Below are 27,780 nucleotides of genomic sequence, written 5' to 3'. Positions count from 1 at the left end.
AGTTTCCCCAATGAGGAGTCAGACAGTGAGACTGCAGGTGAAGTCTGATGGCAGTGTGTTTGATCCTGCTGTTCAGTCGTCCATTTTAGAGCAGGTGAGTCTCAGGACGTCTCTGAAATATCGACTCACCTGTTATCGCTGCTCACCTGTTCAAATTTCTGTTATTCACAAACATTTTTGCATGAGTGAGAAACATTTTCAATCTTTTTGGACTGACTCCTGTATCCTGATTCTGACCTTCAGATTAAGCAGCAACTGAAAGGAAATGGAATGTCGGAGAACACCACTGTGACCTGGAAGGTGCAGCCAGATGGAAACATCTTCCACAAAAAAAAAAAATTATGTGTAATAGATGATCTCAGAAAATCCCAAATCTAACCTTTACTTTTTTTTTTATGTAAACTTTAAATGCTGACCTTCAAGTAAAAAAAAAATTATTACAAAATTTAAGCTCCAACATTTTATATTCATCCATAACAACATTAGATTAGATTCAACTTTATTGTCATTACACATGTACAAGTACAAGGCAACAAAATGCAGTAACATATTATTATCATCATCATCATCATCCTCATCATCATATGATCAAGACATTACTTCAGATCTGCTGCTTTGTTGCCAGAGTCTCTGGATTTTCTGAACACCACCATGGTGTACAGTCCTCATGTAAATGATCCACCCACTTAAAATACTATATTAAATACTATAATTTAATGGTTTTGTTTACTCACCTTTATTGTCTTTATATTTTCTTAACCGCTATTTTTTTCCCTTCAAAATTCAGTCAATTGTCAAAATTAATGACATCACCTTCACTTGTCTTTAGAAGGTTTTTTTCACATTGAATCTAAAATACTGATGTTAAAGTGTGTTCTATATTTTTGTCTGAAGGTCTCAAATTCCTGTTAATTGTAGAAATTGTTCATTATTAATTAGACTAAATAATAAGATTAAATAATAAAGTTCTTCTTGTTGAACATTACTGTGAACATTTTTTTTACCTTAGGTGACTCTATTAGGTCTCTTATATTTGGTCAAATAATTATATTTTGTGGAGTGGAACCAGCTAGTCATGTTTTAAGTAACTGGTCCTTGATGTTCAGGAGCTTAGTCCCAGGTAAACTTCTCAGGTTTTCTTTCTCTGTTCTTACTCTTACTCTGAGGCAAACTATAACTCTGCCCCATTTCTATCTTATCTTTATCATGGCCTTTTACTGCATAATGAGTAAAAATATATCCCTCTCCCAGTGCATCTTTCTGTTCTTCTTCTTGTGTGTTTTCTTGGCTTGTAATTACTTTCCTGACCTCTAGGTGCACTAAGGTACCTAATCTACTGAATTATGTAGAGCTTTTAGAAGTGGAGGAAGAGACCACCATGTGAGGTTGAAAGCATGATTCTTTGTTATGGGAGAGACTTTATATGCTTTGTTTGCTTGTATGTTTACATAGTTTGTTACACAGTTGAAAGACTTCTACCACATCTCTTCTAACTGGTCCACCATCCTGCTATAATCTTTGGCTGTGAAGCATAGACTTTTTTTTTTTTTTGAGAAGAGAGAACCTTTTTTTAAAGATTGAGAACATGACTATGAATGTCTGCTATTGTGGATAATTAAACCTTTATCACATTTACCATATTATACCACATTGGACAGTTATTAGCTGGTCCTGATTTTGCCTCCTTTGACCAAGAGAGAATCATTTAATGCTCATCATTAAAATTAGTAACTTGATTCAGAAGAGATTAAAATAAAGTGGTGTGGATGAGAATCTCAAGGACATTTCATATCCTCCACCACTGATACTTGTTGATAGAAATTGTAGGAGTGGAGTAACTACCATATCACAGAAAAACGAAATAGAAGACAACAAAGACAGGAAAAAGGAAGCTAGTTATTAGTGTGCATTCACCTAGAGCCAAGCATAGTGTGTTATACTCAGTTATTGCTGATCGTGGGTGCATCATAGAACAAACGCAAGCTTACACTTGCAGAGTGTTTCTTGGTTTGTTATAATCTTTGCATTTTAATTACTTTTACTTATTATAATTTGATTATTTGAAGGAGATTTTATTTGTAATTTTCTTTTATTTTATTTTACATATATTACCCACTTTTAACTGTATTACACTGCTTTTAATAAAAACAAGGCTCAAACAATAGATTAGGTGGAAGAACTTGAAGAGGATCCTTTGTTAGAAGACTGAGGGACTTCAAAGGACACGTGCTTTCAAGGTAAGACCAAGTCTGATAGTTGATCTTGTGTTTTCAACACTAACCCGTGTAAACTAGGACACATTCCTTAGTGGGATTGTGGAAGGGTTTCCTACGCAATCCGAAAACATGTGTTTTAAGGGACACATACGTCAGTATTAACTACTTCAATTCCTGAGCCTGACAAAGAACATGAGACAAAAGGTGTTTCACAGAACAAGAAATCTCAAGCTAGTAAGTTTGAAAAAAAAATCTGAAAAAGTTTATCTTAAAAACAATGAAACCATATAGTAACTATAATATCTATAATTACCTATAATAATTTGTGGTCAATCTCTCCAGACATGTACAGTATCAGTGGGATACAGCCTTCTGCCATACAAAGTACAGCAAATGAGTGAATTATTTTCCCACTTTACTTTAACCTCCATAGAGACTCTTCTTTTCCAATATAAAGCAGTTTTTTTTTCTATAGTCGTTCCTCCAAAGTGGAGGCTGTTTCACATGCAAGTCCTACACTGAAGAAGCGTATTCTATTTAAATTCATTTGAATACAAGTGAAGGGGGGCACGTGGCTTAGTGGTTAGCACGTTCGCCTCACACCTCCAGGGTCGGGGTTCGATTCCCGCCTCCACCTTGTGTGTGTGGAGTTTGCATGTTCTCCCCGTGCCTTGGGGGTTTCCTCCGGGTACTCCGGTTTCCTCCCCGGTCCAAAGACATGCATGGTAGGTTGATTGGCATCTCTGGAAAATTGTCCCTAGTGTGTGATTGCGTGAGTGAATGAGTGTGTGTGTGTGTGTGTGTGTGTGTGTGCCCTGCGATGGGTTGGCACTCCGTCCAGGGTGTATCCTGCCTTGATGCCCGATGACGCCTGAGATAGGCACAGGCTCCCCGAGACCCGAGGTAGTTCGGATAAGCGGTAGAAGATGAATGAATGAATGAATACAAGTGTAAGTATCGACCTTTAACACATTTATGAATACTACAACAATATTACAATAACTATTTAAATCATTATAATTAAGATGCCTTTACATTTTTCCTACATGTTTCCCAGTGGGTTCAATTTTATCTCTATTGTACATGCTGAATGTTGGATCTGATTATTGGCACATGGCTATTCAACACTAAAGGAACCTGATGAACTCATTCACTTCCTGTCTGTGCTGAAATCTGAGGAAAATGGTGCAGAATTTGGTTTTGTTGAAATAAGAAGTCTGGAGTCTGTGTGAAAGTTAAAGTAAGATGGAAATCAGTCTGCGTCACATGTCACAATATCACTTACCTTTGAGTGAGTAACAGGTGAGATTTTTAGGGAGTTACAAACAGTGATCTAAACCAGAGCTAGTGAAGAAACAGCAGCCTTCAGATTTTTATATTGCAGGTACGATTTAATGTTCAACGCATCTCCTTATTGTTGTTATTAGTTAAATTACAATTACAGTTTAATTTACAGTTTTGTATTGAATCAGTTTTAAAAAGAAATCAGTAGCATATTATTTAAAGTTAATTATAAATATTTATTGATAGATTTTTTTTTCTTTTTACAAATAATTGCATGTAATGCATATAATATTAATTGTAGGAAGTCAAAAAATCTTATACAAAGCCTTAAAATTTATTGTTCAATAAAATTGAATAAAAATATTTTTTAGTTGATTAAAGAATTATTAAACATTAAATTGATGTCTTTAAATGTTAAATTTAATTTATTTGTACCTACATGTTGTATACATTATGTAGGAGTGTGATAATGTGTGTAAATCTTATTATTAACATACTTCATGACTTTTGTAAGTAAATACGTATTAAATGTTTTATTTAATATAGTGTTTAATTAGGAAAGATGTGCTGCAGTGTTATAGTTTAGTGTTGTACTCTGGACATGTGAAGGTTTCAGATATTATGTGTTTAAAATTAGGACATTTTAGGACACAGTGAGTTGATTGACAGCAAACATCTGAGAGAGAAATAAATCAGATTAAAATAAATAAAATTACAGTTAATTACATAATTATTGTGTTTTTGAGAATATACTGTCACAGACACAACTTCCTGTTCTCTAACCTGATGATTTCCTTCCTGTGTAATCAATATAATAACGAACAATTTGATGACATCATTTAAGCTGCATCTTATTATTTGTGACTCTACAGCTACGCTTTCTTCATGAAGCTCAATCTATTTCTTCTCCTCTGTTTCACTGGTGAGAGCATTTTCATATATACTTAACTACACTTAAAGATAAATGTTCAATAATATCAACATTTAATATATAAATAGTTTACTCTACTAAATTCTTTATTATTCAACGAATTTGTTTAAATCATTCTTGTATTTATTATTTGACTCATTCACCATTGAATAAACTCCACCACAATGTGAGGGGGTCACGAATATTCTCCAAAATATTATAGAATACTCAAATACTCCTGTAATAATAGTTTATAATAATATATTAATATTCTGTGGATGATAAACAGAAACTAATGATTAATAAATCTGAAATAATACATTTGCATATTTTAGTGTTTTTTTTTTTTTTTTTTTTTTCTTCCTGAAGCTGCATCACAATAACGACATCTTAGACGTGTGTATGTGTGTGTGTTGGAGGGAGTGAGTGTGTGTGTGTTGGATGGAGTGAGTGAGTGTGTCGTGTGTGTTGGAGTGTGTGTGTGGGTTGGAGTGTGTGTGTGTGTGTGTGTGTGTGCCTGTGCTTTATTAATCTTGTTACAGTTTTACTGAAACAAATTGAATTCCAAACTCTGCTCATGTAAATCAGTTCACATGCAACCAACACAATGTAAGAGATTAGTGCCTATTTAATTAAATATTGTTTTATTTATTCATTTATTTTACCCCTGTAAAAAAAAATCAAATATAATTCTGTACTCCCTCTTTATACACATTAATCAGTAAGTTGTTCATTTATGACATTTAGGAAAAATTCTAAATACATCTCAATATGTGTCAATATCTGCACTGGAAATGTACTTAATTGTTTGTTTTAAATAACGTCTGAATTTATTTCCTCTTCCTGTAAGTACTGTGGACATTATGAAATGTTGCATTAGTAAACTAAAAAAATAAATAAATATCTAGACATTTTCTGATGCCATTGAAGTCACCTTAAGCTGTGATTTATTTATTTAACCTTAAGATGTTTTTTTTTTGTAGTAATTGCATTAATTAAGAAGATAATAAATAGAAAATAAATGACTACAATTTGTTTTGAGTTTGTTTTAAACTAAACTTGTTGGATGCCTGAGACTTTTCCACAGTACTGTATATTATAAAAGTTTTTATATTTAATTTACCGAAGCTGTCACCTTCTAAGCTCGATGAAATAATTTTAAACACTGATAATTACACGTAACTTTACAAAAAAAAATAATCGTGACGATTTTTGAAAATGAATTTGATATAGAGTTTAATTATCTATATAATGATTTTATAGTTAAATGAATTATTTAACGAGAATAGAAGCATGAAGATACAATTCTGCTTTTGTCTGCATGTAGCAAGGTATCAAAGAGGGGCGGGGTCTCTAACCCTATTATAGATTGCTAATAAGCCACACTTATTTAAACGACAGGCGAAAGCGAAGGGCAGCTGGGGGTCCTGTTAGCAATTGCCCGTTGCTCGGCTTGTAGCTGTGTGGGACCGGGAGTCCCGGTGTATTTTCCTCTGTATAAGTATTTTATTATGTTTTTAGCATGTGATAGTTTGAAACTCAGGATCATTGTGGATTTCGTTGGTTTTGTTTGTTAAGGTATGTTTTGTTTTATTTGTGTGTTTGGGTATGATTGATGTATGAAAATGATTTAATTTATTTAGAACGTGGGTGTTTGATGTTCGGGACCACCGTGCAGTTTGATTGGTTGGTTTTGTCTCGTTAAGGTATTTTTTTTTATTTTAGTTTTGTTTATTTGAGTGTGATTGTTAATCATTAAATGATCTATTTTGTTGTAGGTTGTCGGATGATAGTGACTAGTCGCTGTTCTCTTTTGGGTTTTCTTTTTTGTAAAACTGACTGCTCCCTGGTGTGAATGTATGTTAATTCCCTAGCCAGCTGGTGTTTTTGTTTCTTTTTGAATTATTAGGCCTGTGTAATTTGGTTTAATGGTTGGCTAGTTTTGTTTTTCTTTTTTTCCCTTTTTTTTCTTTTCCTTTTAAGAACATTGATCTGGGTTTTTTTCTGTACCCCTTTGGGTATACCCCTTGGGTAGCTTCCCACCACTTCTTTGGGGAATCTGAGACAGGGATTAGTAGAGCCCCAACAGGTTTTGTGTGCTTAATGGTGTGATGTATTGATTTTTGAGGGTGTAGTATTAATGATTTGTGGTGGGTTTATGGGGTTGAGATTGCTGTGCTCATGCAGTTTGCAGTGAAGCTACTCTTCCCTGTAGGAAGCTCCATTATCTTTTGTCTGTTGATTTATACCATTTGAAGGAGGCTGCACTTGTGGGCTGTTTCCGGTCAGGGTGAATGACCCAAATTATTTTAATGCTTTGTTAAATAAAGTTTAATGTTTTTCTATTATCCTATGCTTATTGTAGTGAATTTTCTTTGTATGCACCTAAGTTCCTTGGGTGTGCAGGGTGCTACATGCAGTAAGCTTTATTAAGTAACAGAAAAAATAGTTGATCCTTAAAAAGCAAGCCATCTGTAAATGTAGATGTGCAAGGAAAGCAAATGAGGGGGCACGGTTAAAGAAAATAGAGACACTTGTGTGTTTGCTGTTTGTTGCTTGAACTAAAACAGGTCTGGACACCAGGCTGAAGTGCAGGATTTGACTAAGATTTACAGACTACTTTATTTAAGCTCTTGGTAATGTCTATATGTAATGATATACCTGTGTGATTTTACTGACTATTTCAATAACAGGTCTTGTCGCAGTCGATGTAACACACGTGCGTACAGTCCATCATCAATATTACCTGATAATGACCGGCGCAACATGGTCTGATGCCCAGAGTTACTGCAGGGAGAAGTACTCTGACCTGGCAACAGTTGTAACTGATGATGATTGGATAAGACTGAAGAGCGAAGCAGCAAGTAAAGGCCTGGCATCATCTGCCTGGAATGGATTGTGCAACGCTATCAATAGCTGGTGCTGGTCCTTAAACATGCTCCCACTGAAGAATGTCACTTATACAAACTGGTATCCTGGAGAGCCCAATCTTCATGTTGGAAATGTATCATGCGGTCTATTTATTTCAGGTGGATACTGGGCAGATATATCTTGTACTGAACTGAGACCTTTCATATGCTACAATGGTGAGTCAATGTCCTGACTCTAACTTGATATATACACATTTATATTTAATCTACATATTTAATTCCACAGCTAATTTCATTGGTGCTTCCAAGTTCATCGGCATCTATAGTCCTTATCTGACCTGGCCTGATGCTCAGGCTTACTGCCGAACACATCACACGGACCTGGCCAGCTCGCTTAACAGCTCAGATAACAACTTGATATTGCAGCTGATTAATGTCTAGGGTGATTCCTGGTTCGGACGTGGTCAGATGGGACCATTGCTTCAAACCTACCATGGGGTTCTGGACAACCTGATAATTCTGGAGGAATTGAGAACTGTGCAGTGGGTATTGGAGGGTACAATGATGTAGCCTGCAACAACGTGTACTATTTCTTCTGTCACAACAGTGAGTCTTGTGTTTTCTTGGTTACTGACACTAACATCAAATCAGCAGTGATTTCAAAATCCCCAAATTATTTATTTGTCAAGTTTCAAATGTAGGATTAGTTTAGCAGGCTAATTCTCTCTCTCCCACTTTTTTTAAAGTTGTGCTGGAGCAAATTTAAATTGTATTTTTCACAATCATACACAGTACGACATGTAGTGAACTGCTTCGTAGTAAAAATAGCCAATATTAGTGACGGGTGAATACAATATAAAGAGAAATAAATATATAATCAAGTATATAAGCAAAATATATCAAATATAAGGTTAAAATATAATACGAACAAATATAATCCATGAAAGAAAATATAATCAGAGGGATTTTTAGTAGAGCAGAAAGAACCAGAAACAGTAGACGGAGTTTTAATCATCTAAATACTACATTAGAGAAAATACTGCAGTTCATGATACATTTTTTACACAAGTGTGTGTCTGTGTGTGTGTTCCACAGTTATACCAGTCAGGGAACAGCAGCTTGTGAGATTGCAGGTGAAGTCTGATGGCAGTGTGTTAGATCCTGCTGTACAGTCATCTATTTTAGAGCAGGTGAGTCTCAAGATTAGTAGAAATACAGACACACTGCCCAAAAATGCTGCCTCCTAGTTACCAAGAAGAGACAGTGATGATTTTATAAAGCAGCCATGATCATATTGTACATGCTGAATGTTGGATCTGAACCTGATGAACTCCTTCACTTCCTGTCTGTGCTGAAATCTGAGGAAAATGGGGCAGAATTTGATTTTGTTGAAGTCTGGAGACTGTGTGAAAGTTAAAGTAAGATAGAAATCAGTCTGCGTTAATGACTGAGTTTCACATTGAGAGGTGAAGCCATTGCAGCAACTTCCATGTCTGATTCTTCCCCTGTGGAGTGTTGTCGCTCCTGACTGCTGTCTCACACGTGACATGAACCTTCTGCCCCGATGGATTGTTTTCTCGTTGGTGCTGAGATGGTCAGCTGTTTGTAGACATTTTCTTCTGGAGCTTTCTGGATGAAGACTGAATGGGTCACAGCAGACCTTCTGTAGAAAGGAGAACTTATTACGAAACAAAATGATGTAAACACTGTGTTGTGTTGCTCATCCGGAACCTTCTACACTTGTGATCTTGGAGTCCTGGCCAGGGTTTGAACCAGCAACCTCTCAACCCAGAGGTGATGCTCATCCACATGAGCTACAGGATCTCATAAGAGCTGCTTTATAGACCTTTTCTCCTGTTTCTAATTAATCCTTACCTCATGCTAAAGAGCAGCACAACAAGATTTGAACCAGTGACCACAGGAACCAGAGCCTGTGACACTAACCACTACACCACAGGGGAAGCCAAGTGAAGGTTGGAGTTTTGTCATAATAAAGATGGCTCACTGAAACCACTGATTCTGTTCTTCAGATGAAGCAGAAACTGAAAGAACATGGCATGTTTGAGAACACCACAATGACCTGGAGGGTGCAGCCAGATGGAAACATCTTCAAGAAGAAAAAAGATGACCTGTAACATCTAAATGTTCACCTTCAAGTCCAGCAGATTGTAAACTGACTGAAATGTGTTTAACCTTCAATATTTAAGCTTTAATCAGTAGGGGGTGGTAGAGGACAAGATTAACCAGAAGTAGAAGAACAAACATCTAATTTTATTGCTCTGTTTGTAACACAACCACTTTGTCTTCCTCTTAAATTTAACTTTAGTTTCAATATTTTGTCAATTATTATTTAATATGTTCAAGCTGCCACGGGACACAGTGATAAGGAGAAAGTCAGTGTGTCATACTGTAGTAAAGAATAAATCCTATATAGAAGAGATAATGTAACAGAACCTATAAATACACTGTGTACTTAGAACAGTCAGATATAATGACCTTCACAGTATTACTGTCCTTTTCATCAGTCATTAATTATATATTAGTGTATGTTGTTTTTGTTTTCTGAACCTATAAAAGCAAATACTATAAAATTATATATAAAGCATATACTGTAAATTATATATAAACAAGAAACAATTTTATTTAAAAATCTTGACATGACACACACTGCTGCAACAGACTCGCATAGAACCTGCAAAATAAAACATTTAATAAAATGTGTTCAAAGTGACTTAGGGACGCCTGAGATAGGCACAGGCTCCCCGTGACCCGAGGTAGTTCGGATAAGCGGTAGAAAATGAGTGAGAGAGTGAGTGAGTGACTTAGGTACAGAACAAATAGAAACACACAAACACACACACACACAGCATTTGGAAGATGCCCTTATCCAGAACGACGTACAAAAGTGCTTAAGTCTCCATCATTGAATGCATGAACTCTGGTTCACTATGTTACAGACTTTAGATACCATGAGCCTAAATCACTGTTCAAAGTTTTTTTTTTTAAATACACACATACAACAAACAGGGAAGAAAGTGCTACTTGAAGTGTCTCATGAATAAGTAGGTCTTTAACCGTCGTTTGAAAATAGCCGGTGACTCAGCTGTCCAGACACCTAGGGGAAGTTTATTCCACCTACTTGGTGCCAATACAGAAAATAGTCTTGTGATTTACTTTCCTCTTACCTGGAGAGATGGTGGGACCAGTAAAGCAGTGCTGGTAGATCTGAGGGTGCGAGGTGCAGTACGAGGAGTGATGAGGGCTTTGAGGTAATAGGGATCTGGTCCATTTTTGGCTTTGTAGGCCAGCATCAGTGTTTTGAATTTGATGCGTGCAGCTACCGGAAGCCAGTGGAGGGATCGCAGCAGCGAGGTGGTATGCAAGAAATTGAAGGTTAAAAACAAGTCATGCATCTGCATTTTGGATCATTTGCAGAGCGTTCATAGGTAGACCTGCCAGCAGTGAGTTGCAGTAGTCCAGTCTTCAGATGGAAAGAGACTGAACAAGTACCTGAGCAGCCTGTGTGGAGAAAAATGGCCAAATCCTTTTAATGTTGTAGAGAAGGAACCAAAATGAGCGAGTCACATTAGCAACATGAGAGGAAAAGGACAGTTACCCCAAGGTTGCGAGCTGTGACTGAAGGGGAGATCAGATCATTAGAATAGAATAAAACGGGCATAGAAGCCTTTATTATTGCCACATATACATTACAGCACAGTGGAATCCTTTTCTTCACATACCCCAACTGAGGAGGTTGTGGGCAGAGTGCAGGGGCAGCAACCAATCAACAACCCAGAGCCTTAACCAGTTGAGCCACCACTGCCCCACAAATGCAGGGAAATTGCAAGATCATGACCTGGGGATGAATCACCCGGGATGATCAGCAGTTCAGTTTTGCTAGAATTGAGTTTCAATTGATGAGCTATAATCCACGATGATATACAGTATCTGCCAGACCGTGATATATCTGCTGAGATCCAAACAGAAGCAGTGGTATCTAAGGTTTTGAAAGAGGAGATAAGTTGTGTATCATCAGCATAGCAGTGGTAAGAGGAAATAACCCGTGTGAGGAAATTACTTCACCAAAAGAGTGAGTATACAGGGAGAAAAGAAGAGGATGAAGAACTGAGCCCTGTGGGACACCAGTGGAGAGTCTGCATGGAACGATGTCACTCTCCTCCATGTTACCTGATATGAGCGTCCTTTCAGGTAGGAAGCAAACCATTCCCACACTGATCCGCAAATCCCAAGATTTCTGCGGGTGGACAAGAGTGGTTGACCGTATCAAACCCTGCTGAAAGGTCAAGAATGATAAGGACGGATGACAGTTTGGCTGATCTAGCAGCATGTAGTTTCTCAGAGACATCCAAAAGGGCTGTCTGTCGAATGTGCTGCTTTAAAGCGAGACTGGTTGGGATTTTGGCAGTTGTTCTGTGAGAGATAGACAAACCATTGATTATAGACAACGCGTTCAAGAAAGAAACGAGAGAAGTGATACTAGTCTGTAGTTACTGATGTCTGATGGATCCAGAAGGTAGTTGGTACATGACCAGATGTTATGGATCTATTGATGATAGTGGTGATGAAGGGCAGAAGGTCTTGCGAGATGGTCTGGAGCATAGTGGAAAGGAGTGGATTCAATGGGCAGGTGGTAGGACTGCAAGACCAGATGAGTTGTAAAATCTCTTCTGCTGCTATGGTTGAGAAATGTGACAATGAAGGAGTAGGGGAATCCTGACTGTAGGTGCAGTCAGGGCAGAAGTGAAGTAAGAGAGAGGGGTTGAGAGGTATTTTTAGGTAGGATAGGGAGAGTGATGGTGAAGGATATCAGGTGATGATCCAGGACATTTCCTCATTTGTGTGAGGGGACGTAGCTGTTGAGCGTCGGGGCAAATAAGTCCAGAAGAGTCAGGAGGGAAGAAGATTGAAGCTTGTCAGAGGGGAGGTTGAAATTGCCATGCACTGTCAGAGGGGTGCTGTCAGAAGGGAAAGCTCTAAGCAGTGTCCCCATTTCTTCTAGGAAGTCTCCTAGGGAACCAGGAGGGCTTTAGATAACAATGATGAGAAGGTTGAATGGAGAGGTAACAGAAATGGCATGAAATTCAAAAGAAGAGATGGTTAAATGAGACAAGAGGAGAGGTGTGAAACACTATCTCCTTGACAACAGTAGACCTGTACCAACACCCCTGCCCATTTCCCGTGGTGAGTGAGAGAAGGCATAGGCTGAAGATAAAGCAGCTGGTGTAGCAGTGTTCTGTGGGGATATCCAGGTTTCTGTTAGCATAAGAAAATCAAAGGAGTAATGGGAAGTTAAAGCAGAGATAAAATCAGCTTTCTTTACGGCAGACTGGCAATTTTAGAGCCCACCTACCACCACTGTTTGAGACTTACACAACAGAGGAGGTTAGATGAGGTTACTAGGATTGTGGCCTCTGCTCTGTAAGCGAGAGCATTTGTGACAGTAGGAATTGAGTACAGAGATGGGTTTGAGGCAAATATCTGCAGTCAACCAAGAGTTTGATTTAAAATGTGGTGTGATAGAATATATCAAACAGTACAATACACTTATTTACAATGTTGGAGGGATACTTAGAGGGATACTTACAAACCTAGGATTAGCTACAGCCACACACACACACACACAGACACACATACAGTACATAGACACACACACACACACACACAGTCTTACCCTGAGTTAACCAGCAAGCAGTAACATTGTCTAAGGCAAAACAGTAGCACTTTCAGATGATTTGCATCACAGAGACTGATTTTCACTTTCTCTAGAAATATAAAGATTTAAATAAAAGCAAATTGACTGGTTTCTGAAGTTTATTACAGATACTCCAAAGAGGAAACTGACCAATCTGAAAGTCAGGACATTTTTACTGTGAAACTGAACGAACCGTTTTTACAGTTTTAAATATTTCAAGATTTCAGAAGCTCCGTTGCGTTATTGCTGCCATTGCTGCTATTTTGTCTCCAATTTGCTTGACACTGCACTAAATTGGTCCTCATTTTATTATTCTTAGTTTGTTTATTTAAATCTTGTTTACTTCTTGTTTCAGGTGAAAATGCTTCTTGTGTGGTCTTTCTAAGCTTTTCATTCTTTTTTTCATCTTGTTTTTCCATGATCTCATTATTCCTTGGCTTTGAACTGTTTTTTGATAACAGGAACTTTCTAGTGTTGTTCATTATTTATATTCAGGTTATTAAAGGATGATTTTTGGCAACTTGTGTTCCATAAAACTGACAAATGTATTTCCATAATTTCATAAACAAATGCAGATTGATGCAATAAAATGTGTGCTACTTTATTTCAGCATCATGAACATCTTCCTTTATACAGGTAATTACAATACTCTGGCAGTGATGATTTTATAAAGCAGCCATGATCATATTGTACATGCTGAATGTTGGATCTGATTATTTCTCACATGGCTATTCAAAATGAACTCCTTCACTTCCTGTCTGTGCTGAAATCTGAGGCATTTGCTTTCTTTTAAATAAGCAGTGTACAGTCTAAAGGAAAGTCACGCTGAAATGTAAATCAGTCTACACACAATTCTGAGATTTTTTTCACTTACCCCTTCAGGTGGAGGTGAAGCAAACAGCTACTCTATAAAGAGTGTTTTGTGGAAGAAGTGACGATCTGAACAGAGCCAGTCATCAGAGATTCATATCACAGGTATGTTTTGATGTTGGATGTTTATCCTTCTTGTCAAAATTGCTTAATTAGGTTAAAATTAACTACTTAGATTCAAGGTTCTTTGTCACATCTGACATGTATACAATATAATGTAGTGGACTGGTTTTTCCCAAAGTCCAACAATGATAGATAATAGAGGTTGAGCATATAATGGAATGGAATGGAGTAAAATACGATAGACGAGGAAGAAGAAGCAGAAGAAGAAGAAGACAAAGAAGAAGACGAAGACAAAGAAAAAGTATTTAAATAGATAAATAAAAAATAAAAATAATTATAAATAGCGTATAATGAAAAATATAAAATTCTATGTAACTTTGCAGTGTGTAAGACAAAGTCTATAGTTTAGTCTAAAGTGCAAATTGTTTTGTGTGTGTCAGTGTGTGTGTTTCAGTGTGTGAAGTTGAAATGTGCAGAATCTCAAGTTTATTGAGTTTATTAAACCTCCTGATTTTCTGCTTGCATAAATAATATTAATGTGAAGAGATGATTTTAATGTTTGTTTAATGTTTGTATTTTTACTGATTCTTCAGCTCCATCATGGGACTGAATCTATTTCTTCTCCTGTGTCTCAATGGTGGTAAGAAAATGAGAAAATGAATATTATAATAATATAATATTATGATGTAATCATTTGTTTGGTTATTTATTTTTATTTGATTTTAAACAATTATTATTATTAACACTCAGAACGTCCAGAACTGCCATCGCAGGAATTGACACAAAATCAAGCAATAATCAGAAGAGCTTGTAATTTTTCTAAATTATTGTAAATATTCTGGAGATTTGGGCCAAGATGTAACATGACACGCAGAGCCGATCCTGACCCCCGATCCTTGCTCCATCTCTCGGTCAAAGAGTAAAACAATACAGAATTGAATGAGGTTTAAACAAATCTTTATTGAATGTAATATTTTAAATAGAATTTTGAGCTGAATATTAGCAATAGCCCCACTTAAACTGCCTCCCTCAGATTCCTCTATATCCATTTTCAAATATAAAATACTATTTATAATATGACTTGGCTCTTGCAATATTCAACTAGTGAATATGCAATAGCAGATATCAGAAGTTACGTTTTTACTAGTGTAAAATGTAATTCCTGATATCAAAAATATGGTTACTACTAGAAATCACACTCCATCAAAAATCCATATCATGTGAATGTATAAAAGCTGACATGGCTTGCCATACCGTATCACTGTGTTTTATAGTATGCATGAGAGCAATACTTGATCCCTGATGGTTATTATTTACTGAGGGATGTGCATTCATATTGACCTGGCATTATGCCCATTCCAATGTAAATCCATTGGTTTCCATATTGCATTAACGTTGTTGTAACCTTGATTGAGAGACTATAAACATTGTCATTTAGGAGTGCTATCACGCTACTTTTTGTACTGGTCCCCACACAGATGTTGCTGCTGGAAAGCGCGCGTGTAATTTCGTGCACGATTGCACGCGCATATGAACGCATGTTCACGCGCGGCGCAGTTATCGAACTGCCGTTTATAAACACCTTTGTCCTTGGGCATTTATTCACGCGAATGTTCACGCAATAAATTGTGTGACAGACAGGCCAAGAGATGCACCGGCAGCACTGCACAGCTAATTTAGCTAGTCAGATAGAGACTAGAGACAGAATCGACTTAACTTTACTGTTATTTGCTCTTGCTGACATCAAACTTGAAGAGAACACAAGTTTACATGATTGCTGTTCTCGCATTTCACTCTCGTTTTGTTTCTTTTTTCTCTTTTCATTGCCAGATAGATAGCTCCGCTTCATATTGTCATCTACACAGTAAACATTAACACGTGCTGTAAAATGAGGCGGGGGAGGCGGGGCCTTGCGTAATTTGCGGGGCCCTACGCAACTTGCGTAGTGAGCGTATAGGTCCCCACTCTGGGGATCGGCTCTGATCACACATTCAACCAAAGCATTCTTCTGTTTATTTGCATACAGCTCGGGGCTGTAATTAACATAACATTTAAGCGCAGAAATGAAGACCAAAGAAAAAATAAAAATCTTTCACTACATTTGTTTAGTCAGTTTGGGATTCAGTCTGCGTTCAGAACATCTCAGGGATTTTTCTTAAAGAGTTTATAAAAGTTTACAAATATTTTAGGCCTATTTCTGCCATGAGGAGCATCACAATTAGCACCGGGTAACAAAAATGAGTTACTATTACAGCAGTGTTTCAGTGATGACGAGTAACAAACCATGTCTTGTCTTATTTTCAGTAGATTGTATGTCTTCAGGAATTCTAACTTAATACCAAACTCATTATAAACTCTTATTAGATTTATATGAACCACACATTTGATGTACTCGGTGCTGAACAGACACTTTTAATTCTACACCGGATTATAGAGTTTATAGATTACTAGATCTGGATGAGAGATCAGTGAGTATATTGACTGGGTCTATTATCAACAGGTCTGGTCCCAGTTGCCATCTTACAAACCGTGCATGAAAAATATATCTTTACAACTTCATCAATGACATGGGCCGCTGGACAGTCTTACTGCAGGGTGATGTACGATGACCTGGCAACAATCCAAGGTGATACTGATATGTTAACATTTAAAAAAGAAGCAGCCAGCAACGGTCTGAAAGCATCTGCCTGGGTCGGATTGTACAATGATATTAATAGCTGGCGCTGGTCCTTAAACAAGCTCTCAGTGGACGAGGTCCCTTATAGCAACTGGGGCCCTTCTCAGCCTGACAACGCCGCTGGGAAACAATCATGTGCTGTAATAGACAAAAATTCACTTTGGTGGGATGCAGATTGTTCTGAACAAAAACCCTTCATGTGCTACGATGGTGAGTCGATATTCATATTAATAATGAATATGATAATTAAATAAATTAGAGTTAACCAAGATTTGCTGAAGAAGGAGAAGGAAAGGGTTAAAATTATGTCAGGTTTATTACTGAAGTGCTAAATACAAAGGAAGTAAACATTTAAGAGTACATGTTGGGGGTACATGGTTTGTGTCTGTTATCAGCAGGTTTGCAAAAAAAAAAAACATGACAAAGACACAATAAAGAGTAAAACAATGATCAGGGTTAGAAGGCAGGCAAAGGGTCAGGAAATCTATAAACAGGTTGAATTAGACAAGAACAGAAAGGAGAACAAGACAGAAATCAAATCACAGTATAAAAGGATTGTAGAATAAAAAAAGTCACTGAATAAAACTTTCTGTTGTGATTATTTCAGGGGAACAAGTACAGATATTGTAGAGAGAGGTGGAGAGACATCAGTAACACTCGTTTGTGCCATTTCACAGCTAAGTTCAGTGGTGATTCCAGGTTCATCGCTGTCTCCAGTTCTATGTTGAATTGGAGTGAAGCTCAGACTTACTGCCGAAAACATCACACAGACTTGGCCAGCGCTCTGAACAGCTCAGATAACAACATAATAGTGCAGCTAATGACGACATTACAAATATATCCTTGGTTTGGGCTCTATAGAGACTCATGGAAGTGGTCAGATGGGACAATCGCTACAGATCTCCCATGGGATTCTGGAGCACCTGATAATTTTGGAGGATCACAGAACTGTGCAGTCATTAATAACGGACTGTTCAATGATGTCTCCTGCACCAAACTGTACTATGTCGTCTGTCAAACCTGTGAGTCTGCCCTTCTCTCATCTATTAATGCTAATTTCAAGTCAATGGTACCACTAAATATTACTATATATTCATCACATTTTGTATTTTGTTTTGTACTTTCTTAAAAAAATTGTAAAAAAGTGCAACAATCATTCAATAAAAATGACGTACGAAATTTGAAAATTTGAAAATATAATTAACTTGAAGATCAAACTAACAAAATTATTAGTTTATGCAATCATTAGTATTTAGTTTTGCAGACACCAGGTGGTGTATTATTCCTGCATATAGACTACAATGGAGACTCAGAAGGAGATAAGAAGAAATATTTCACTAAACCATGTGGGGTTTGGGGTTTTATGTTTTTTTTTTGTTTGTTTTTGTTTTTTTTATCAGTGTGTGTTTCTTTTACAAACAGTAAGGAAACAGAAGATAGTGAGGCTGCAGATGAAGGCTGATGAGAGTGGGTTTATGTCTGAGATGCAGTCCATCATTATACAGCAGGTGAGTCACACAACGTCTCTGACACTTTTTTTTTTGCTCTTTATTTTCTGTCGTCAATTCATGCTTTCTCTTTTTCCAAATATTCTCTTCCAACACAAATAATACAAGCTTGTAATATTTTTTTTACTCTAGAGACCCCTCAGATTTATTATCCAAACTATAAAGACACAGTTTAATGTTAAAGAGTGGGCAGCTGTCACTCCACAATAATCAGACAGTGAGAGTGTTAAATGTAGAGACACAACAAAACTGTGTTCTTATTCAGGACTGGTAATGAGTAAATAAACCCTGATTCTGATCTTCAGATGAAGCAGAAACTGAAAGAACATGGCATGTTGGAGAACACCACAGTGACCTGGAGGGTGCAGCCAGATGGAAACATCTTCAAGAAGAAAAATAAAGATGATCTGTAATATCTAAATGTTCACTCTGTATTTAAGAATTGGCATTAACTATAAAGTTCTAATATATATATATATATATATATATATATATATATATATATATATATATATATATATATAATATATTATCTAACTAAAAATTAGACTGTTATAGTAAAAGTATATAAAGTTTTAGAAGTACTGCAGTAAACAGCATGTTTATATTATTCAATACATTATAATATACGGAATATTCTGTATGTGTTGTTGGTTCTATTGTTGTTTATATTATTAAATAACAACGTAAAGAGAGCTTTTTTTATGTACGTCATTAATTTACTCAGGAAACTCACTGCATTCTGTGGTGAAAGCACATCAGTACAATTTAAAGGCTTTGTGTGCAATACAGACTTTAACCACCAGGTGGAAGCAGAACAGAAACTAAGAACCTGGACGGAGACGTTTCTGATAACCGTAATTTTCGCTGGTTCCCCTAATCTATGAAAACTAAAGCAGATATTTCACATAGAGTTAACGACTTATAAAAACTGTGGAAAATATTAAAGAAAGATTATTTTAATATAGGAAAAGTAAAGTTTCACACAGATGTTCATTTTCAGCTCTGTGTTTAGGGAACGTTGCAAACAAGGCAAATTTAGCATCAATTTAATATATAATTTCTTATTTATAGCCTTTACATATTATAGCCTGCAGGATTGAGCAGTCAGGTCCGAATCTCACATGTGCACGGAGCAAAAATGTGATAGGATACAGCAGTAAATAAATAAATAAAAATAGACAGACAAACCTCCTGTGCTTTGTGTTTATACGTTTGTTTGTTTGTTTGTTTGTTCTTTGTTTGTTTGTTTTTTAATAATTTAAGTGAGAGAGAATAATCTGATAATCCTTAATCTGTTCCCGCATAAAAATAACAAGCACTATGTTTGGAGTTCATAGTTACACAGCTAACATGACAGGGTTTTCATTTTTAACATTTAAAAACCATTAAACAAAACAAATAACGTTAAAAACATGCCTAAAAAATAAAAACTGAAAAGTTAGATGTGACTGTTGTTCCTTGAAAAGGTCTGTTTGAGACATCCAAGACAAACTAGTTGTAAAAAAGTCAAAGAAAATGAGGTCAGCATTTGAGATATCCTAACCAAAAATAAAGACTTCTCTGTTTTTATAGCTGTTGATGATTACGACTGCTGAACGTTTGCACTTATATTCAGTATTTTATACTCCACTACTCCACACTATTTACTGATGTTTGTATTTGTAGGTTTGTACAATGTTGTGCTCAAGTTTACACATGGCCTAAATGGGAGTTCAAATTCAATTTCAATATTCGTAAAAAAACTTTTAAAAAAATCTTTAAAAAAAGTCACCATCAGTATTTGTTGTGGCTGTTTTTTTTTTAAAGAAAGTCTTTTTTTTTTTGCCACACTGGTCACGTTCACTGTCACAGTTGTTTTGTTTTTGCATGTAAATCCTGATGGCTTTTGTTTACTTTTGGTTAGAAAAGTATTTGATTACGTAACATTTTAACTCCTTCGTCAGTAACATTTAATTTTTATATTTTTTTTTCAGAAGACTAATATTTGGAATTAGTTTTTTTACAGACTCAATAAATCTTTAATGTTTGCACTTCAACTTCTGTGTAAAATAGAAATTGTATTTAAAAATGAAAATGTGCCTTACTCTTCATTCCGACTCTGAAGGTGTCCTATTTGTTTAGAAAATGTATTCAAATTTATCTACTCTGTGGATGAAAGATTAAAGGAATTTGGGTTTTCAGTAAACTGCATAATATCTTTTGATTCTGAAATACTGCAAGATCTCTAATGATATTAAATATCAGTAGATTTAGACTCTGATTCAATGGTTTCATCTTATATAATTCTACTGAGACTCGCATTCTCAGAAGAACTGAGATGGAAATTAGTCTATGTGATGTAAATAGTGTGAGGTAACAAGATCTGCATAGTTCCTCTTCCTAGAAACAGACATGCTTGTGGACTATAATGTCAATTATCTCAAGAAAAATCTCAGCATGATTCCTGTATTCATTTATCTTCAGTAACCAGGTCATGTTACAGAAAGCCTGTTGTACATGACAGAAAACATGAAATGTCCTTGGCACTGTAGCTAATCTTAACCCACCACACAGCCTGTAATATTCATGCACTTCCAAACTTGGACAGAGATCGTGACCTCAGACCTGTAGACAGGAGAAATCATGATGTAGCAAGAGGAGGAGACAGAAGGTAACAATCAGTCATCTACAACACATCTGCTAACTGTTAAAGTGATGCAGTAGTATGTTCACATGTAAGGCAGCAAAATCAATCACATGTTCCACAGATTCTACAACAAAATAAATGTGGATTGCTTTATAGGTAAGGAGAAAATAAGATTTGAATTATATATCTGAATTTCACTTATATCTAGATTATCTACAGTATATAGTAAAAATATTACTTTAGTTTTTTCATTGCAAAACAATCACATTTTTTAAAAAAAATAAATCTTATTTCACATTTAAACAGTGAAAAGTTTTAACAAACTCTGGAGATCTAATCTGTTTCAGTGCTGCATTTGACACGAAGGGTGAATCCCAGCACTCTAACTGAATCAGTTCCCTTATTCTTCTGCCTATATTCCTTTGTCTGTAACCCAAAATGCAATAAAGAGAGAAGAAATGGGAGGTTTTGTAGATTAAAAATACAACTTAGAGATGCTGGCCAGGGGGGTTGTTTGTAATGCTCATTTGATGTAGTAATCATCCAATGAGCAATGATCTTGTATGTTAGATGCCCTTATCAGACCTTTCTCCTACCTGAAAACCTACTTCTTACTGAAACACTTGCACTAGCACCTTTTCCTTGTTTGTTGTGTGTATGTTGAAAAAAACTGAACAGTTTTATTTTGATGATATCCTAAGTCTGTAATCTAGTGCACCAGTGTGAATGTATTCATCAATAGAAACTTAAAAGCACTTTATGGCAAATGCCATAAATGTAAATGTAAATGCTATGCTATTCTCTGCCCAGTGGAATCCATTAGAATCTTTTTCACCTTCTTTTAACTGTGAGGTAACAGTGTCGGAACTCAGAGCCTGCCTCCGGGTGGACACATCGCAGGGTGAACCACAATTTTAGACTTTTAGCCGAATATTAACTATTTAAACTAAACTTTACTGATAACACTATAATTGATACAAATAAAACAATGAGAATACTTTCCAGACCTGGATGAGAATGAGCAAAATTCTTTATTGCAGCCAACAGTTCCACTGAGCTCAAGGAAAAATTTCTAAGTCAAAAGCAATCAAATGAAAAAAAACAAAGTGAGCATCCCCCTGCAACCCAAAAAGTTCGAACACAAAAAAGCAAGCAAAAAAGCTCCCTCCCCATGAAATCTCCTCTATATATACCCTGGCACCTCTAGATGCCTTCTATACATTCAGGAAATTCCTCCTTTCTGTATTCCATTTACTTTGCAGAATCACTAAGTGACTTTCCCTTATTTCCCAGAAAAACAAGTCTGCCCTTTTAATTTTTTCAGTTGTTTTTCCAGACTTACTTCTGCATTGTTATTAAAAAACATGCTTCGTTGTTAAAAATGTGCTCCAGAGATCTTCTTGTCACTCCTTATTCTTGAGTTATTTGCCACTCAATCTTTCATAACACAGATGTCTTGTGTATTAATCCTCTTTTACAGCTTACAATGAGTAAGTTTCCTCATTTCATTTCTTGCTATTCTATACTGTATGTAAGTGCACTATATGCTTGACTTTTATTTTGTATCTTTTTGGGAATGCATTTCCGGGTCATGGTGCTTCATTGGGGTTCAAGTGTATAAATCTCACTCCATTTCTTGTTTTGTCAGTGTGTATGGGAAGGGGGGGAAGTAATTGGGAAAGCTTACTTTCTGTTGACCGTAAAGCTTTATTGGTGTATTTTAATGTGGCTTTCATATAGACTCCAACATAATCAGTCAGTACTTGTGTCTTTAGTGTTTTGCATCATTGTATGCTTTTTTGTTTATGAGTTTGTGGTTTTCGTCAGTCTGTACAACATGTATGTCTTCCATTCAATAAATGTGAATAAGGAACAAGTGGAACGCGTCAGCAATGCTTCTACCTGCTACTTCGCCTCTCAGCAGTTATAGGTTGCCGCTACATTCAAGTCAACAGAAACTTGGCTTGGGAGTGTGGACGCAATTGGAAATGGCTTCCTCTGCTCATCTGTGTTTGAATTACAGAGACTCATTACCACAAATACTTATCGCATGATAACGGCAATTAAGGTATGTCCGCGATTTCAATTATTGGGAGCTGTGTTTGCCGCTGCTGTGGAAGACGCTGCTGTGTGCTGTTACGTTGGATTGGAATTGGATTGTGATGCCTTTGCTTATGAGCTCATGACTGTGGTCTTACTACACAAATTCATTGGTTGTTGCTCTCTGTGCGCGAAGACAGCGCTGTTTGGAATTGAGTTCACACCTTTTTTGTGTTGATGAACTCTAAGATATGGAGCAAAACGCGGATATTGGCAAGCAAGACGCTGATGGCGGCGAGCCAGGCGGTGAGCCAGCTGATGGCGGCAAACGAGAGCATAAGCTCACGGCTAAGGCCTTCGCGGCAAAAATTGCATTGAATTGAATTGAATTACAAAAGGAATCGGAAAACTAAAGTGAAGAGTATGATTGGATCCATGAAGGAATTGATGAAATGCGATGACAATACATCTCAATTGAGCTCAATGTTGGAAAATATGCAACTGATTATGTCTGATGCAATTGTGTCACGTAACTCTTTACTGTCTCTTGTACCTCCAGATGAACAAAGCAAACAAAATGAATGGTTTGATGACATTTGTACCCATTATCAGGGTTTTGTGGAGGATATGAAATTATGGCTCTTTGAAGCTAAGAAACCAAAACATTGTGTGGAAACTTATAACACTCACGAACCAGTCATCGTAGCACAAAGGACAAGTATGCCAGAGGTATCTACTTCTGTTGTTTCTACAACATATAATATTCAATACAAGCCTGTACAACCTGAGTCTGGTGATTGTAATGACGATGTTCAACCAAATGATAGTGTTTCAAATACAAGCAAAAAGGGCTCTTCTGGAGTAATGTTCCATGGATCTCGATCCAGCCGCTCTTCTGTGTCATCCACAAGTCTTAAGGCTGAAGCAGAATTGGCTGCATTATTGGCCGCTCAAAAAATGTTACACAGGAAACATACATTGGATGAGCAAGAAGAACAACTGAGGAAAACAAGAGAGAAACTGAAGTTGGAAACCAAACTGGCTGAGTCAATGGCTAGAGTAAAAGTGTATCAAAATGCAAAACTGGGATCATATACCTCTGCTAACAGAAGTAAATCCGGTTCTTATCATATTGATGTGGAAGCACTGATTCCTTCAGATACTGAGCCAGTTGTATCACAAACTTTGTCTGCTTATGGAACATCTCAAGCTCATGCTGCACAAGGGATTTCAACTCATGCTCAAACTCAAGTACAACAACCATCAACCAGACCTAAAATACATTCTCAAATTCCTGAATCTAGCATGTCATTATTGGACAATCGGAATAATGGAAACGGAACTGGTTATGGAACAAGTCCTCTAAATGACCTCAGTTACATGAACATGTTACAGCTTATTGATGAGCAAAATGAAATAACTACCTTGTTGGTTAAACAGAATAACTTATCTTCACTTCCACCTAGAGAAATTTCCTACTTTGATGGAGATCCATTACGCTTTCATGAATTCGTACGCTCATTTGAGGAAGTGGTGGAAAAAGGGCAGACAGCCCAGGTGACTGCTTGCATTTTTTGGAGCAATCTACAAGAGGACAGCCCAAAGAAATTGTTTGAAGTTGCCAACACATGACTCCATTACAAGGCTATTTGAAGGCAAAAACGTTATTCAAGGAGAATTTTGGAGATGAGGTAAAAATAGCTGCTTCTTATATGAACAAAGCTCTTTCATGGAAAGCTATAAAATTTGAAGATGCAAAGGCTCTGCAAGAATATGCTCTTTTTCTAAGGATTTGCTGCAACGCTATGCAAAGTATGAATTACATGAATGAGTTAAACCTGACTTCCAACATGCAGATCATTCTCTCAAAACTTCCATACAAGTACAGAGATAAATGGAGAATTATGGCATACGAGTTAAAGGAACGAAACAACAGTCAGACTACCTTTGTGTATATTGTCAATTTTATTGAGAAACAAGTGAAAATCCTTTCAGATCCAGTGTTTGGTAATATACAGGACACACCCACTATAGGAACTAACAAAGTAAATGCAAGAATGATTCAGCAAAAATCCAGAAGTAGTTTTGCTACCACTATTTCTCCCATGCCTGATGTAAAGGGACACAGTATGACATTAGCCAACAACAAATGTATCTTTTGCAATGGAGAACATGCTTTGAGTGTTTGTCATAAACTTTCAAAGAAAGGTCACCGAGATAAGATGAACTTCCTGAAACTTAAAGGAATATGCTTTGGTTGTTTACAGACTGGACATATCAGCAGAGATTGCAAGAAGAGAAGTACTTGTACCATTTGTAATCTTATTCATCCAGATCTTCTTCATATATTCCCACGTGAAAGGTCAGATACTCTGCATAAGCAATCTGAATTCAAAACGGCCATTGGTAGTGCTATGATTTCTCTACAGTCCAATGCTCATATTGGGGCTGGTAAAGACTGCTGTGCATTATCCATTGTTCCTGTGTGTGTCAAGTCACAAAAGGGAAATAACGTATGCTTTTCTGGATTTAGGCAGCTCTGCTTCCTTTTGTACTGAAAGTTTAATGAATAAGCTCAATCTCCCTGGGGAAAAAAGTGAATATTCTTCTCAGGACCATAAGTCAAGACAAATCAATTAGCAGTTATGTCCTGAATGATTTGGAAGTGTCTGGGTTGAATCAGGAACATTTAATATTGCTTATTACCTGAAGTATATACTCAAGATGCTATGCCTGTAACTATAGCTAATATAGCCACACAGTATGATCTTCAGTCTTGGCCACATTTGTGTCACCTGAACTTACCTGGAATAGACTCTGATGTTGAACTGTTGATAGGAGCCAATGTTCCACAGGCATTAGACCCTTGGCAGATCATACGAAGTCAGAATAATGGTCCCTATGCAATAAAAACTATGGGCTGGGCGGTTAACGGACCACTCAAAGGAACGGTCATAAATGATGTTGTGGATCGATCTCCTGTAATGGTGAATAGGATTTCGGTACTAAAGTTGGAAGAACTGTGGAAGCAACAGTTTAAAGCGGATTTTCCTGAGACTGCTCATGATGAACAGATTGGATTATCGAGGGAAGATCAACAATTTATGGATTTTGTGTCCCGTTCAGCAAAACTCATTGATGGTCACTATCATATTGGACTGCCATTTAGAAACAATGATTTAATTATGCCAATGAATCGTAAAATTGTGGAGCAGCGTGCTGCACATCTGCAAAGAAGGTTCAATGTGAGTCCGATCTTTCATGCAAATTACACCACCTTTATGGAAGATGTCATCAGTAAAGGTTATGCAGAAAGAGTACCCATGGTAGAGTTGGAAAGATGTGATGGACATCTCTGGTATATACCACATCATGGTGTATACCATCCTCAAAAACACAAAATAAGGGTTGTGTTTGATTGTGGAGCTTCTTATCAAGGTACATCTTTGAATAGTAATCTCTTACATGGTGCTTACTAGTTCACTAGTTAGCGTACTTGTACGATTCAGACTAGAAACTGTGGCCGACATTGATGGCCGACATTGAGTCTATGTTTCATCAGTTGAAAGTTCACCCAGAAGATCGTGATCTTTTAAGATTTCTTTGGTGGCCTGAAGGTAACACAAACAACAATTTGGAGGAATACAGAATGATGGTACATTTATTTGGAGCTACATCTTCACCAAGCTGCTCAAACTTTGCATTAAGAAAATGTGCAACAGATCAAAAGGACCTATATGACGACAAGACAAAGGATGTTGTGTTTAATAACTTTTATGTGGATGACTGCCTTGTCTCTGTAACATCTGAATCTGATGCTGTGCACCTGTACAAGAACCTCACTGATATGTGTGCCAAAGGAGGATTTCACTTAACTAAGTGGATGAGTAACAGTCGTGCTGTATGCTATACCTGAAAGGGACAGAGAGAGCAAGGTAAAGGACCTTCCAGGTCATCGTGCTTCATTGGGGTTCAAGTGTATAAATCTCGCTCCATTTCCTGTTTTGTCAGTGTGTATGGGAAGAGGGGGGGGAGTAAGTGGGAAAGCTTACTTTCTATTGACCATAAAACTTTATTGGCGTATTTTAATGTGGCTTTCATATAGACTCCAACATAATCAGTCAGTACTTGTGTCTTTAGTGTTTTGCATCATTGTATGCTTTTTTGTTTATGAGTTTGTGGTTTTTCGTCAGTCTGTACAACATGTATGTCGTCCATTCAATAAATGTGAATAAGGAACAAGTGGAACGCGTCAGCAATGCTTCTTCCTGCTACTTCGCCTCTCAGCGGTTATAGGTTGCCGCTACACTGTATATGATTTCTACTGATCACATTTACATTTACAGCATTTAGCAGACGCCCTTATCCAAAGCGACTTACATTTTATCTCATTTTTATACCACTGAGCAATTGAGCGTTAAGGGCCTTGCTCAGGGGCCCAGCTTGGCAGCCTTGTGGACGTAGGAATCGAACCCACAACCTTCCGATTGGTAATCCAACACCTTAACCACCAGGCTATCACATCCCTCATCCCTGATTATATAATTGATTGATTATATGTTATCTTTATGAGTTTGAATTAAGATAAAAGTTCTCGATTATATTGGTTATGTTGTATTGCTGTTTTTGCTAAGCCCTTTCTGTTATAATGTTGCTTTGTATATAAGTAAGTTCTAAGTTGACTCCTTAAGCTTACTAAACCATTGTTATGATCTCAGTCTGTCACTTTCCAGACTGGGCTTGCACATGCATATTTTAAGCCTTAGCTTCTCTCTTTCTACTAAAGGTCAGGTTCCCCTTTTCCCTTAGACCCTCAATCTCAGAATCAGCGGGTCCGTCCAGCTGGTCGCCTGATTCAGCTGTCTCTCCCTACTCCCTAAATGAGGCCTGTTTCAGCTGAACTTTTGACTTTCACTTCCTCACACATTGTTGATCAGAGAGCTCAGACTGACTAGGCCTGATAGCACTGAGTCTGGTTACTTTTACTAAGTTTATGATCA

General features: G+C 36.9%; 2 protein-coding genes across 8 annotated transcripts in view; one reads left to right on the top strand and one right to left on the bottom strand.

Annotated features, from left to right (window-relative positions):
• Positions 1 to 21,775, bottom strand: part of LOC132858091 (C-type mannose receptor 2-like) — a gene marked incomplete at its 3' end in the record, with an annotated part of 122,882 nt that extends 101,107 nt beyond the window's left edge. The window contains exon 1 of the mRNA XM_060888297.1: positions 21,748 to 21,775. The remainder of the gene's footprint in view (positions 1 to 21,747) is intronic.
• LOC132841662 (C-type mannose receptor 2-like) lies at positions 15 to 18,552 on the top strand. Of its 7 annotated transcripts, none has more exons than XM_060864084.1 (9): positions 5,846 to 5,988; positions 7,104 to 7,329; positions 7,440 to 7,886; positions 8,376 to 13,968; positions 14,520 to 14,566; positions 16,427 to 16,813; positions 17,281 to 17,625; positions 18,026 to 18,111; positions 18,417 to 18,552. In XM_060864084.1, exons 5-9 carry the CDS (start codon positions 14,527 to 14,529, stop codon positions 18,522 to 18,524), a joined length of 966 nt encoding a protein of 321 aa, XP_060720067.1. In that variant the 5' UTR covers positions 5,846 to 5,988; positions 7,104 to 7,329; positions 7,440 to 7,886; positions 8,376 to 13,968; positions 14,520 to 14,526; the 3' UTR covers positions 18,525 to 18,552. The 7 variants fall into 7 exon arrangements, with proteins under 7 accessions (XP_060720069.1, XP_060720067.1, XP_060720068.1 ...); XM_060864085.1 differs by having other exon boundaries at positions 7,104 to 7,439; positions 7,567 to 7,886; XM_060864082.1 differs by having other exon boundaries at positions 7,104 to 7,496; positions 7,567 to 7,886.
• Positions 21,776 to 27,780: the final 6,005 nt, after the last annotated feature.

The sequence above is a fragment of the Tachysurus vachellii genome, chromosome 2 (genome assembly GCF_030014155.1).
Source record: "Tachysurus vachellii isolate PV-2020 chromosome 2, HZAU_Pvac_v1, whole genome shotgun sequence".
Taxonomy (NCBI): domain Eukaryota; kingdom Metazoa; phylum Chordata; class Actinopteri; order Siluriformes; family Bagridae; genus Tachysurus; species Tachysurus vachellii.
This window is presented reverse-complemented; position numbering and strand designations above follow the sequence as displayed.